We start from the raw sequence: 14372 nt of genomic DNA, 5'->3' as shown, positions 1-14372 counted from the left end.
TTAACAATATAAGCAAAAAGAATTCATTAAAATCCTCTTCTCTTTTTTTTTTTTTTGCTAGACATTTAATATTTTCCATGTAATGATGATACCCCTGTTGAACAGTTTAGTTACCATTGGGGACAATCGCAAGAATCAATTATAGGTCATCTTTTATCAACTAACTGATGGATGGCTGTAAAATTTTGTTCACCTGATCCTTTTCTTTACAAATGTGTCCTTCTGGTTTTAATGTACATTGTATGTCCTTTTTGCAGTTACAGAATTTATGATCTTCCAAACACTTTATTTACTAAGGCTGTATGGAAAATTGTGAATCCCCAAATTGAAGACACTGTCCAATTTGCAGCCTTAAATGCATCTCAGGAGTTTCTGAATTATTTACAGACGAATGCTCTAATTGTTGATTTATGGGGTCTTCAAGGTAACTTTTGCATGATGCATTCTTCAGTAAGATATAATTTAGGGTTACAGAGGAGACAGAAGAGAGAGGTGGTCAGATTCTTAACAGCAGTGGCCAAGGAACCATCTTTCCCTGGGTTCCTGGGTTCTATCTAGCCCAGCATGAGATGACACAGTTTAGTATTTGCACACAGCAATGGGGATGAACAATTGAGATGTTTGTTTTCTTGCTGATATCTCCCACACACTATAGAAGGCTGTGCTGAACTGAGCTCTCTCAGCTGGGCCTCATGGTCACAGGTGAAGGCCATATCATGGTGGACACCAAGAAAATTTCCACTGGGATGGAAACAGTCCAGGTGTGTACATTTCTATGACATTAAAATGGACCTCACAGGTGACTAGAAAATTTCAGATGACAGCTGCTTGGGGATCATCAAGTTTCCTCCTTTCTAAAAGTTTACTCCTATGTGCCTTGAGGGACTTAAACCTTGCTCAGCAACCCCCCCCCCATCCCATTAAGTTTTCATGTGGTAGTAAAAATTGCCAGTCTCAAAGAATATATAAATAATCCATTAAAAGACTAAACTGTCATGATTTTTTTAGACTACAGAAGACCAGATATCAGAACTTTATTTGAAGGTGCTGAAGTTAGAACAGGAGACAGAATTGCTCAGAAACATTAACAGAGCACTAAGAGAAGAAAATGTGCTTCTGAAAGAATCACTTGAGAAAACTGGTTCTGGTCAACAAGGTGAGAGGCTACTCAAGTTTTGGATGTTTGGGATGTTTATCTTACCCGTAATCTCCTACATTTGGTATGTATGTTTAGTTTTTTGTTTCATCAACAAAAATTTTTACATTTTACCTTGTAAGATTTCTTTGCCTGGGTCCAAATTGCTGTCTGATAAATGCTGATAGTATAATGCTACCAAAAATAAATAAATAGTTGAATAAATGAATATTACCCTTTCTATCTCAGCCCATAAGCCTTCCAATACCCTGAGGAATCCTGGGATGGCATCACAATTGCCATCAGCTGGTCAGCCGTGTCCTCAACGTGTCAGCTATGATGGGGAATTTGCCAAGGCTCTTAAGATGTTCTACCAAAGCATGAACATAGCGAGAGGACAGTTTCTCAAGTTGAGACATTATAAACCTCCTGTAAGTAACAAGAATTCTGGAAGCACAAGGAATCACTTTTATGATCAGGTAGTTGGTATAATGGCATTTCATGAGCTTGGGTTTGTGTGTTTAAGCATAAGAAAGGTTGAGGGCTGGTAACAGTGTGAGTCTACAGCTTTCCCAGGCTCACACTGTTATCAGTTTTTTTTGTTGTTGTTTGGTTCTTCAGTAATATATTACCTTATATTTCACAAAACATAATATAAACTTGAGAGGCTTTGTTTGATAATATGCAAAGTTACATAATTTTTAAAAGACCTCCATTAACATGCTTTGTAATTGTGTATTAGAGTTCTGGCAAGATTTTCCACTTCTTAAAATGCAATAAAATACAATGTGGCATAGATTTATGGCATTATTTGTCTCAGGTGGGGAAGGAACTGATAGCTATGAATATTCACAGTCCCTGAAAATCAGCATGGCTTCAACTCTTTTGTCCCCTGTCGTTCTGTCACAGCCTCTCTATGAAATTCCTATCTAGTTTCATCTAGATATTAAACTTCTCTGTTCCTACCCCTGGTCTGTAGCTATCTGCTGAAGCAAACCCACAAGGAGGCATGTTGCAGTGCCTGAAAATTCAGTCTTTATAGTTTCAGACACCCTATGGAGGCCTAGGCATTATTTACTTCTCTTATGCTATACTCTTCAAATAGTTGCCACACTATGCGTCTTTTGCTCTTTTTACAGATAACTTTGCTCCTTAAGTCAATGATTACAAAAATTAAGGTGTTATCTGAGAGTAAGTTTTAGCTAGAACCCCTTCAGGTTCCTCCTCTCCACCTAAACATGTAGCTTTTTTTGCACCCGTCTGTCCCCAAAAGAGGAGAGGGTCCTCCTGTTCACGTCAGATCCCTCCAGCTGTGCTGTTGACCCTACTTTCTCCTCCCAGCCAGAATCTCCCTGCATAAAATATCCCTTATAACCCACATAAATTGATATAAACTTATCGTCTATATTCTAATTTTCCATGTCATAATAATGTCCTTTTGAGCTTTTTCTCTTCTATTATTAATCCAATATAGAATCTTATATTGCATTTCATTCTCACGGTCTCATTAAGTTGCTCTTTTTATTTTATTTATTCTTTTTTTATTAATTAAAAAAATTAACTAACACAACATTTAGAAATCATTCCATTCTATATATGCAATCAGTAATTCTTAATATCATCACATAGATGTATGATCATCATTTCTTAGTACATTTGCATCGATTTAGAAAAAGAAATAGCAAGACAACAGAAAAAGAAATAAAATAATTATACAGAAAAAAATAAAAATAAAGAATACAAAAAATATATATAAAAACAAACAAAAACTATAGCTCAGATGCAGCTTCATTCAGTGTTTTAACATAATTACATTACAATTAGGTAGTATTGTGCTGTCCATTTTTGAGTTTTTGTAACTAGTCCTGTTGCACAGTCTGTATCCCTTCAGCTCCAATTACCCATTATCTTACCCTGTTTCTAACTCCTGATGGTCTCTGCTACCAATGACATATTCCAAGTTTATTCTCTAATGTCGGTTCACATCAGTGGGACCATACAATATTTGTCCTCTAGTTTTTGGCTAGTCTCACTCAGCATAATGTTCTCTAGGTTCATCCATGTTATTACATGCTTCATAAGTTTATTCTGTCTTAAAGCTGCATAATATTCCATCATATGTATATACCACAGTTTATTAAGCCACTCATCTGTTGATGGACATTTTGGCTGTTTCCATCTCTTTGCAATTGTAAATAATGCTGCTATAAACATTGGTGTGCAAATGTCCGTTTGTGTCTTTGCCCTTAAGTCCTTTGAGTAGATACCTAGCAATGGTATTGCTGGGTCGTATGGCAATTCCATATTCAGCTTTTTGAGGAACCGCCAAACTGCCTTCCACAGTGGTTGCACCATTTGACATTCCCACCAACAGTGGATAAGTGTGCCTCTTTCTCCGCATCCTCTCCAGCACTTGTCATTTTCTGTTTTGTTGATAATGGCCATTCTGGTGGGTGTGAGATGATATCTCATTGTGGTTTTGATTTGCATTTCTCTAATGGCCAGGGACATTGAGCATCTCTTCATGTGCCTTTTGGCCATTTGTATTTCCTCTTCTGAGAGGTGTCTGTTCAAGTCTTTTTCCCATTTTTTAATTGGGTTGGCTGTCTTTTTGTTGTTGAGTTGAACAATCTCTTTATAAATTCTGGATACTACACCTTTATCTAATATGTTGTTTCCAAATATTGTCTCCCATTGTGTAGGCTGTCTTTCTACTTTCTTGATGAAGTTCTTTGATGCACAAAAGTGTTTAATTTTGAGGAGCTCCCATTTATTTCTTTCTTTCTTCAGTGCTCTTGCTTTAGGTTTAAGGTCCATAAAACCGCCCCCAATTTTAAGTTTCATAAGATATCTCCCTACATTTTCCTCTAACTGTTTTATGGTCTTAGGCCTAATGTGTAGATCTTTGATCCATTTTGAGTTAACTTTTGTATAGGGTGTGAGATACGGGTCCTCTTTCATTCTTTTGCATATGGATATCCAGTTCTCTAGGCACCATTTATTGAAGAGACTGTTCTGTCCCAGGTGAATTGGCTTGACTGCCTTATCAAAGATCAAATGTTCATAGATGAGAGGGTCTATATCTGAGCACTCTATTCGATTCCATTGGTCGATATATCTATCTTTATGCCAATACCATGCTGTTTTGACCACTGTGGCTTCATAATATGCCTTAAAGTCAGGCAGCGCGAGACCTCCAGCTTCGTTTTTTTTCCTCAAGATACTTTTAGCAATTCGGGGCACCCTGCCCTTCCAGATAAATTTGCTTATTGGTTTTTCTATTTCTGAAAAATAAGTTGTTGGGATTTTGATTGGTATTGCATTGAATCTGTAGATCAGTTTAGGTAAGATTGACATCTTAACTATATTTAGTCTTCCAATGCATGAACACGGTATGCCCTTCCATCTATTTAGGTCTTCTGTGATTTCTTTTAGCAGTTTTTTGTAGTTTTCTTTGTATAGGTTTTTTGTCTCTTTAGTTAAACTTATTCCTAGGTATTTTATTCTTTTAGTTGCAATTGTAAATGGAATTCGTTTCTTGATTTCCCCCTCAGCTTGTTCATTACTAGTGTATAGAAGTGCTACAGATTTTTGAATATTGATCTTGTAACCTGCTACTTTGCTGTACACATTTATTAGCTCTAGTAGTTTTGTTGTGGATTTTCCGGGTTTTCGATGTATACTATCATATCGTCTGCAAACAGTGATAGCTTTACTTCTTCCTTTCCAATTTTGATGCCTTGTATTTCTTTTTGTTGTCTAATTGCTCTGGCTAGAACCTCCAACACGATGTTGAATAATGGTGGTGATAATGGACATCCTTGTCTTGTTCCTAATCTTAGGGGGAAAGTTTTCAATTTTTCCCCATTGAGGATGATATTAGCTGTGGGTTTTTCATATATTCCCTCTATCATTTTAAGGAAGTTCCCTTGTATTCCTATCCTTTGAAGTGTTTTCAACAGGAAAGGATGTTGAATCTTGTCAAATGCCTTCTCTACATCAATTGAGATGATTGTGTGATTTTTCTGCTTTGATTTGTTGATATGGTGTATTACATTAATTGATTTTCTTATGTTGAACCATCCTTGCATACCTGGGATGGATCCTACTTGGTCATGATGTATAATTCTTTTAATGTGTGCTGGATTCGATTTGCTAGAATTTTATTGAGGATTTTTGCATCTATATTCATTAGAGAGATTGGTCTGTAGTTTTCTTTTTTTGTAATATCTTTGCCTGGTTTTGGTATGAGGGTGATGTTGGCTTCATAGAATGAATTAGGTAGCTTTCCCTCCACTTCAATTTTTTTGAGGAGTTTGAGCAGAGTTGGTACTAATTCTTTCTGGAATGTTTGGTAGAATTCACATGTGAAGCTCTCTGGTCCTGAACTTTTCTTTTTGGGAAGCTTTTGAATGACTGATTCAATTTCTTTACTTGTTTGTGATTGGTTTGTTGAGGTCATCTATTTCTTCTTGAGTCAAAGTAGGCTGTTCATGCCTTTCTAGGAACTTGTCCATTTCATCTACATTGTTGTATTTATTAGCATAAAGTTGTTCATAGTATTCTGTTATTACCTCCTTTATTTCTGTGAGGTCAGTGGTTATGTCTCCTCTTCCATTTCTGATCTTATTTATTTGCATCCTCTCTCTTCTTCTTTTTGTCAATCTTGCTAAGGGCCCATCAATCTTATTGATTTTCTCATAGAACCAACTTCTGGTCTTATTGATTTTCTCTATTGTTTTCATGTTCTCAATTTCATTTATTTCTGCTCTAATCTTTGTTTTTTCTTTCCTTTTGCTTGCTTTGGGGTCAGTTTGCTGTTCTTTCTCCAGTTCTTCCAAGTGGACAGTTAATTCCTGAATTTTTGCCTTTTCTTCTTTTCTGATATAGGCATTTAGAGCAATAAATTTCCCTCTTAGCACTGCCTTTGCTGCGTCCCATAGGTTTTGATATGTTGTGTTTTCATTTTCATTCGCCTCGAGATATTTACTAATTTCTCTTGTAATTTCTTCCTTGACCCAGTCGTTGTTTAGGAGTGTGTTGTTGAGCCTCCACGTATTTGTGGATTTTCTGGCACTCTGACTATTATTGATTTCCAACTTCATTCCTTTATGATCCGAGAAAGTGTTGTGTATGATTTCAATCTTTTTAAATTTGTTGAGACTTGCTATGTGACCCAGCATATGGTCTATCTTTGAGAATGATCCATGAGCACTTGAGAAAAAAGTGTATCCTGCTGTTGTGGGGTGTAATGTCCTATAAATGTCTGTTAAGTCTAGCTCATTTATTGTAATACTCAAGTTGTCTGTTTCTTTATTGATCCTCTGTCTAGATGTTCTGTCCATTGAAGAGAGTGGCGAATTGAAGTCTCCAACTATTATGGTAGATGTGTCTATTTCCCTTTTCAGTGATTGCAGTGTATTCCTCACGTATTTTGGGGCATTTTGATTTGGTGCATAAATATTTATGATTGTTATGTCTTCTTGTTTAATTGTTCCTTTTATTAGTAGATGGTATCCTTCTTTGTCTCTTTTAACTGTTTTACATTTGAAGTCTAATTTGTTGGATATTAGTATAAGTACTCCTGTTCTTTTCTGGTTGTTATTTGCATGAAATATCTTTTCCTCATCTTTCACTTTCAACCTATGTTTATCTTTGAGTCTAAGATGTGTTTCCTGTAGACAGCATATAGAAGGATCCTGTTTTTTAATCCATTCTGCCAGTCTATGTCTTTTGATTGGGGAATTCAGTCCATTCACATTTAGTGTTATTAATGTTTGGGTAATACTTTCCTCTACCATTTTGCCTTTTGTATTATATATATCATATCTGATTTTCCTTCTTTCTACACTCTTCTCCATACCTCTCTCTTCTGTCTTTTTGTATCTGACTCTAGTGCACCCTTTAGTATTTCTTGCAGAGCTGGTCTGTTGGTCACAAATTCTCTCAGTGACTTTTTGTCTGAAAATGTTTTAATTTCTCCCTCATTTTTGAAGGACAATTTTGCTGGATATAGAAGTCTTGGTTGGGAGTTTTTATCTTTTAGTAATTTAAATATATCATCCCACTGTCTTCTAGCTTCCATGGTTTCTACTGAGAAATCTACACATAGTCTTATTGGGTTTCCCTTGTATGTGATGGATTGTTTTTCTCTTGCCACTTTCAAGATCCTCTCTTTCTCTTTGACCTCTGACATTCTAACTAGTAAGTGTCTTGGAGAACGCCTATTTGGATCTATTCTCTTTGGGGTATGCTGCACTTCTTGTATCTGTAATTTTAGGTCTTTCATAAGAGTTGGGAAATTTTCAGTGATAATTTCTTCCATTAGTTTTTCTCCTCCTTTTCCCTTCTCTTCTCCTTCTGGGACACCCACAACACGTATATTTGTGCGCTTCATATTATCATTCAATTCCCTGAGCCCCTGCTCAAATTTTTCCATTCTTTTCCCTATAGTTTCTGTTTCTTTTTGGCTTTCAGATGTTCCATCCTCCAGTTCACTAATTCTATCCTCTGTCTCTTTAAGTCTACCATTGTAGGTTTCCATTGTTTTTTTCATCTCTTCTACTGTGTTTTTCAATCCCATAAGTTCTGTGATTTGTTTTTTCAAACTTTCCATTTCTTCTTTTTGTTGATCCCATGCCTTCTTCATGTCCTCCCTCAATTTATTGATTTGGTTTTTGAAGAGGTTTTCCATTTCTGTTCGTATATTCAGAATTAGTTGTCTCAGCTCCTGTATCTCATTTGAGTTATTGGTTTGTTCCTTTGACTGGGCCATATTTTCAATTTTCCTGGTGTGATTTGTTATTTTTTGCTGGCGTCTGGGCATTTAATCAGATTTCCCTGAGTGTGGAACCCAGCAGGTTGAAAGACTTTCCTGTGAAGTCTCTGGGTTCTGTTTTTCTTATCCTGCCCAGTACGTGGTGCTTGTCTGTCTGCGGGTCCCACCAGCAAAAGATGTTGTGGCTCCTTTAACTTTGGAAGACTCTCGCTGCTGGGTGTGTGGTGGAGACAGAGGAAAGGTTGTAGGTTGGTTTTAATGGCTTCAAATTGTGAAGTCCTGGGATCTGAATTCCTTGAGAGAGGGATTCCACTAGAGTTGCGTTTCACCCCTCCCACAGGGAAGGTTCAGGTGGTAGAGAGCCCTAAAAGCAGCCTGTTTCTGCGTTTGGGGCAGTTGTAACCTATGTAATCCCAGCACTGAGCCTAGAGGCAACGAAGCCTCCATAGAAACAGCCGCAGAAGGCTCTGTTTCACCCCCTTTCCTCTTTTTCAGTTAGCCCAATCGGCGACTTCTGCCTTGATCAGTTTCGCCTGAGCTGAGGCCCTATTTTTAGTAGTCAGAAGTTGTTCCTTAATGCCACTATTGGTGTTAGGTTGGGCTCAGTCTCTCCTACTGTTGGAGACTCTTTCCTTTCCCTCCGGGCAGTCGCCTGTGGGAGAGGGTCGCCAGCCACCGCAGCTTGGGGAACCGCTGTTCCGATGCTCCCAGCCGGCCCGGGAAGCCATGTGTGTGGAAGGGGCTGTGGTCGCCGGCCACCGCGGCTTGGGGGACCACTGTTCCGAGGCTCCCAGCTGGCCCGGGAAGCCGCGTGTGGGGGAGGGTTGCTGGCAGCCACGGCTTGGGGAACCGCTGTTCCGATGCTCCCAGCCAGCCCGGGAAGCCGCGTGTGTGGAAGGGGCTGCAGTCGCCGGAAACTGCAGCTTGGGGGACTGCTGTTCCGAGGCTACCAGCCGCCTGGCAAGCTGCGCGTGGGGGAGGGTTGCCGGCCATGGTGGCTTGGGGAACCGCCGCTCCAAAGCTCCCAGCCGGCCCGGGAAGCCGCCTGTGGGAGGGCTGCTGAGGCTTGGGGAGCTATCGATCCAAGGTTTCCAGCCGGCCCGGGAAGCCGCGTGTGTGGAAGGGGCTCAGGTCACCGCAGCTTGGGGAACCCGATCCAAAGCTCCCAGCCGGCCCGGGAAGGAGGGAGGGAGGGGCTCTGGCCGCCAGCCGCCTCAGCCTGGGGAAGCACGCGCCTCTCGGGGACCTCACCGCAGCGGAGTCTCTTAGCCAGTCCAGCCGTTCCTGAATGGGGTACGCTGTGTGTCTGGTCTCTGTCATGGCTCTGGGAGCTTCTTGAACTGGACTCTCCCCGCAGCCGCGCTGGCTTCGCGTTTTCCTTCCGGCCGCTGACCAAGACCGCCTTAATCTTAATTCTAAAGATGTACTATTACTTGGTCTCCTGAGTTCCTTGACCCCTCCCCGAAGGACTTTACCACAGTCATATGCTCTGGACTGTGCACCAGCCTCATGTGGTCAATGAGCACTTGAAATGTGGCCAGTGAAACCTTTTCTCCAGAAGGAAAGATGGAAGCACAGAGAACAGAACTGACTCTCAGCGCAGACGCCCACACACTGTTTTATTTATTCTTTATATGGGCAAGCACTGGGAATCGAACCTGGGTCTCTGGCGTGGTAGGCAAGAGCTCTGCCTGCTGAGCCACCATGGCCTGCCCTCTTATTTCTCAATTGTGTTAACATATATACAACATAAACTTTCCCATCTTGGCCATTACCAAGCATATCCTTCAAGTGAGAATAATCACATTGATAATGTTGTACTACCCTCATCACTATCCATTAACAGAACTTTCCCATCGCCCCACACAGAAACCCTACATCCATTTTGCATGAACTCCCCATTCCCTCTACCTGGTAACCTATACTCTTTGTCTTTATGAATTTGTATATACTGGCTATAAGTGGAATCATATACTATTTGTCCCTTTGTATCTGGCTTATTTAACTCAACATGATGTCTTCAAGGGTCATCCATTTAGTAGCATGTATTAGAACTTTTTAAAGCTCAGCTATATCTCATTTTATGTATATGGCACATTTTGTTTATCCATTCATCTGCTGTGAGCATTTGGGGTGATTGCACCTTTTGGCTATCGTGAATAATGCTGCTATGAGCACTGGTATACACCTGTTCAAGACCCTGCTTTCAATTCTTTTGGGTATATATCTAGAAGTGGAATTGCCAGGTCTTATGGTAATTCTACAATTAACTTTTTGAGGAACTGCCAAACTTTTTCCACAGTGGCTGTCCCCTTTTTCATTTATGATTTTAGTTATTTGTGTCCTCCTTTTTTCTTCATTAGATCAGTTAAAAATTTGTCTATTTTTTTGATCGTTTCAAAGAACCAACTTTTTTGTTTTCTCTCTATTGTTTTTCTGTTCTCTATTTTATTTTTGCTTTAAGTTTTATTTCCTTCCTTCTGTTTGTTTTCAGTTTAGTTGCTCTTTTTCTAGTTTTTCCAATTTTGAGATTAGGTCTCTCATGTGAAATCTTTCTTCTTTTTTAATGTAAGCCCTTAGAGTGCTAAACTTCCCTCTTAGCACTGCCTTTGCTGCATCCCATAGGTTTTGGTCTGTTTTATTTTCATTTTCCCTCAAAATATGTCCTGTTGTTCCTTGTGATTTCCTTTCATCTATTGGTTAAGAGTTCATTATTTAATTTCCACATATTTATTTTCCCTTCCTCCCTCTGTTATTGACTTCTAGCTTCATTCCTTTGTGGTTAGAGAAAATACATTGTATGATTTCAGTATTTTTTAATTTATTGAGCTTCGTTTTGTGACTAAGATATTGTCTATCCTTGAGTATGAATCATATGCACTTAAGTAGTGTATTCTGTTGCTGTTGGATGAAGTATTCTTCTTTCTACATGCCTGTTATTCCTAACTGGTTTAGAGTATTGTTCAAGTCCTGTATTTCCTTACTGATCTTCTGTCTAAATATTCTGTCTGTTACTGAAAGTGGTGGATAGTTTGCTACTATTAATGCAAAGCCATAAATATCTCCTTTTAAATCTGTGTGCATTTGCCTCATATATTTTGGTACTCTGCTGTTAGGTGCAAATATATTTATAATTGTTACGTCTTCTTGCTGAATTGACCCCTTTATCAGTATATAATGACCATCTTTACCCCTCCTAACACTTTTGACTATTTCATGTTATCTGATATTAGTATAGTTACCCAAGCTCTCTTCTGGTTACCACTTGCATTGTACATTTCTTCCCATCCCTTCACTTTCAATTTATTTGTATCTTTGGATTTAAGGTGACTGTCTTGTAAACTGCATTTATTTGAATTCTCCTTTCTTATCCATTCTGCTAATCTCTACCTTTTGACTGGGTGTTTAATCCATTTACATTTAAAGTCACTCATAATAATAGACCTTTCTTCTGCCATTTTGCTACTTAGTCTTTGTGATTTTTATACATTTTTGTACCTCAAATCTTCCAATAATAGCTACTTTTATATTTATTTGATTTTTTGTGTTGCTCTATATTGAGTGTCTTAATTCTGTAGGATATATTTTTCATCTATTTTCCTTGTGATCATCATGGGTTAAAATTTAACATCCTAAATATATAACAGTCATGTTTGATTTGCTATCAACTTCTCTTCAATAGCATACACATACACTTATTCTATACCCATCCATTCCCTCCTACCTTTCTTTTTTCTTCTTATTATTTTTTTTTGCATGGGCAGGCACTGGAAATCAAACCTGGGTCTCTGGCATGGCAGGTGAGAACTATGCCTGCTGAGACACCGTGGCCCACCCCCCCCCACCTTTTTTTGTACTTTTTGCCAATTATATCTTTGTATATTGTATGTCCGATACCAATGATTTATTGTTAGTTTTTCTTCATTTATTTATTTAGTTTTAAATTTTTGTTGATGTATTTTATATATTCACATACCATGTGATCATCCAAAGTATACACTCAATAGTGCACAATATCATCATATAACTGTGCATTTATCATCACAATTGACTTTTTTGTGTGAAAAATAACATATATACAAAAGTAAGACATCTCAAAGCACATGGCAACAATTAGTTGTAGAATAGATCACAGAGTTTGGTATGGGTTACTATGCCACAATTTGAGGTTTTTACTTCTAGCTGCTCTAAGATACTGGAGACTAAAAGAAATATCAATATAATGATTCAGCAATCATACTCATTTGTGAAACCCTCCCTCCTCTGTATAACTCCACTACCACCTTTGATCTTTCTCCCACTCTTTAGGGTTATTTGGGCTATGTCCATTCTATCTTTCTCATGTTGGAAGGGGCTGTTGATAATATGGGATAGAGGGATGGAAATAGCTGATGTTCTGGAGAGGCTGGCCTCTGTAGGTTTCAGGATTTATCTGGTCCAGAGGCCCATCTGGAGGTTGTAGGTTTCTGCAAAGTTACCCTCGTGCATGGAACCTTTGTAGAATCTTATATATTGCCCTAGGTGTTTTTTTGGATTACAGGAATGGTTTTGGTTGTGGTTGGCAAGCTATGATAGGTAGCAATGTTTAACTGAAGCTTGTGTTAAGAGCAACCTCCAGAGTAGCCTCTCAAATCTATTTGAACTCTCTCAGCCACTGATAACCTTATTAGTTACACTTCTTTTTCCCCTTTTGTTCAGGATGGAATTGTTGATCCCATGGTGCCAGGGCCAGGCTCATTCCTGGGAGTCATCTCCCAAGTCCAGGGAGATCTTCACCCCTGTATGTTATGTCCTACATAAGGGGAGAGCAATGATTTTACTTGCAGATTTGGGCTTACAGAGAGTGACGCTACATCTGAGCAACAAAAGATGCCCTTTGGAGGCAACTCTTAGGCATACTTATAGGAAGGCTAAGCTTCTCTGCTACATACATAAGCTTCACAAGAGTAAGCCTCAAGATCAAGGGCTTGGCCTGTTGATTTGGGTATCCCTAATGTCTGACACTCACTTTATCAGGGATTTCCCTGCTGGTAAAGATTAATAGTTTCATATTTTTTCTCCCATTCCTCAGGGGACCTTGCCAAAACTTTTTGATTATCTGCTTAATATATTCTGGGACATATCCAGGCATTATATTAAGCTATACAGGGTTAAAGGCCCTCATTCTTATTTTTGGTTCCCTGTGTTTAGATTGTTTAAATGATCTATAAAGACAGGCTGAGTTAGATTATGTGCTACAGATATCATTACTTTTATACATTTGTATTTTAGTACCTGGAGGAAGAAATGGAGGTACATACTAAGAAGTACATTAATACTGGCATTTATAATTACCCAAATGGTTACCATTATAGGAGGTATTTATTTCTTTATGTTTAGTGTCCTTTCCTTGCAGTCTGAAGAACTCCCTTTAGCATTGCTGGCAGGGCAGATGGAGTTGCGATGAACTTCCTCAGCTTTTATCTGAGAATCCTATCTCTACCTTCTTTTTGAAAGGATCTCACTGAATATAAAAATTCTTGGTTGATAATTGTTCTTTCAGGACTTTAAATATTTCATTGCCTTCTAGCCTCTATGGTTTCTGATGAGAAATCAGCACTCAGTATAATCAGAACTCCCACATATATGATACATTATTTGTTGTATGCTGTATGGCGGGTATTCTAGTTTGCTAGCTGCCAGAATGCAATACACCAGAAACAGAATGGTTTTTAAAAAGGGGAATTTAATAAGCTGGCAGTTCACTGTTCTAAGGCCAAAAAAATGTTCCAATTAAAACAAGTCTATAGAAATGTCCAATCAAAGGCATCCAGCAAGAAATGGTTCAAGAAGACCGATGAAGTTCAGGGTTTTTCTCTCAAGTGAGAAGGGACAGGGTCAACACAGTCACGGTTTCTCTCTCAGTTGGAAAGGCACATGGCGAGCACAGCATCATCGGCTAGATTTCTCTCCTGGCTTCCTGTTTCATGAAGCTCCCCGGGAGGCGTTTTCCTTCCTCATCTCCAAAGGTTGCTGGCTGGTGGACTCTGCTTTGTGGTGCTACAGCATTCTCTGCTCTCTCTGAATCTCTTTCTTTCTCCAAACTGTTTCCTCTTTTATAGGACTCCAGAAACTAATCAAGACCCACCCAAATGGGTGGAGACATGCCTCTACCTAATCCATTTTAACAGCCACTCTTGATTAAATTACATCTCCAAGGAGATGATCTGATTACAGTTTCAAACATACAGTATTGAATAGGGATTATTCTGCCTTTATGAAATGGGATTTAGATTAAAACATGGCTTTTCTAGGGGACATACATCCTTTCAAACTAGCACAGTGGGGGTCACATTTTATTCTGTTTCTGCGAGTATCCTGTTATTGCAGTACCATTTGTTGAATTTGTTTGTTTGTTTGGGGGGAAGAGCATGGGTTGGGAATCAAACCTGACTCCCACATGGCAGGCAAAAATTCTAC

General features: G+C 38.9%; 1 protein-coding gene across 1 annotated transcript in view; it reads left to right on the top strand.

Annotated features, from left to right (window-relative positions):
- The window catches only part of LOC143690374 (kinesin-like protein KIF28P), a 187815-nt gene that overhangs the window by 155851 nt on the left and 17592 nt on the right, over positions 1-14372 (top strand). The window contains 5 exon segments of the mRNA XM_077168175.1: positions 258-424; positions 656-670; positions 673-755; positions 1009-1164; positions 1381-1566. Of these exon segments, the coding sequence (XP_077024290.1) occupies positions 258-424; positions 656-670; positions 673-755; positions 1009-1164; positions 1381-1566 (607 nt within the window).

Source organism: Tamandua tetradactyla, chromosome 7 (assembly GCF_023851605.1).
Source record: "Tamandua tetradactyla isolate mTamTet1 chromosome 7, mTamTet1.pri, whole genome shotgun sequence".
Classification (NCBI taxonomy): Eukaryota; Metazoa; Chordata; class Mammalia; order Pilosa; family Myrmecophagidae; genus Tamandua; species Tamandua tetradactyla.
The sequence above is the reverse complement of the archived record's forward strand: the minus strand, read 5'-3'. Positions and strand labels throughout refer to the sequence as shown.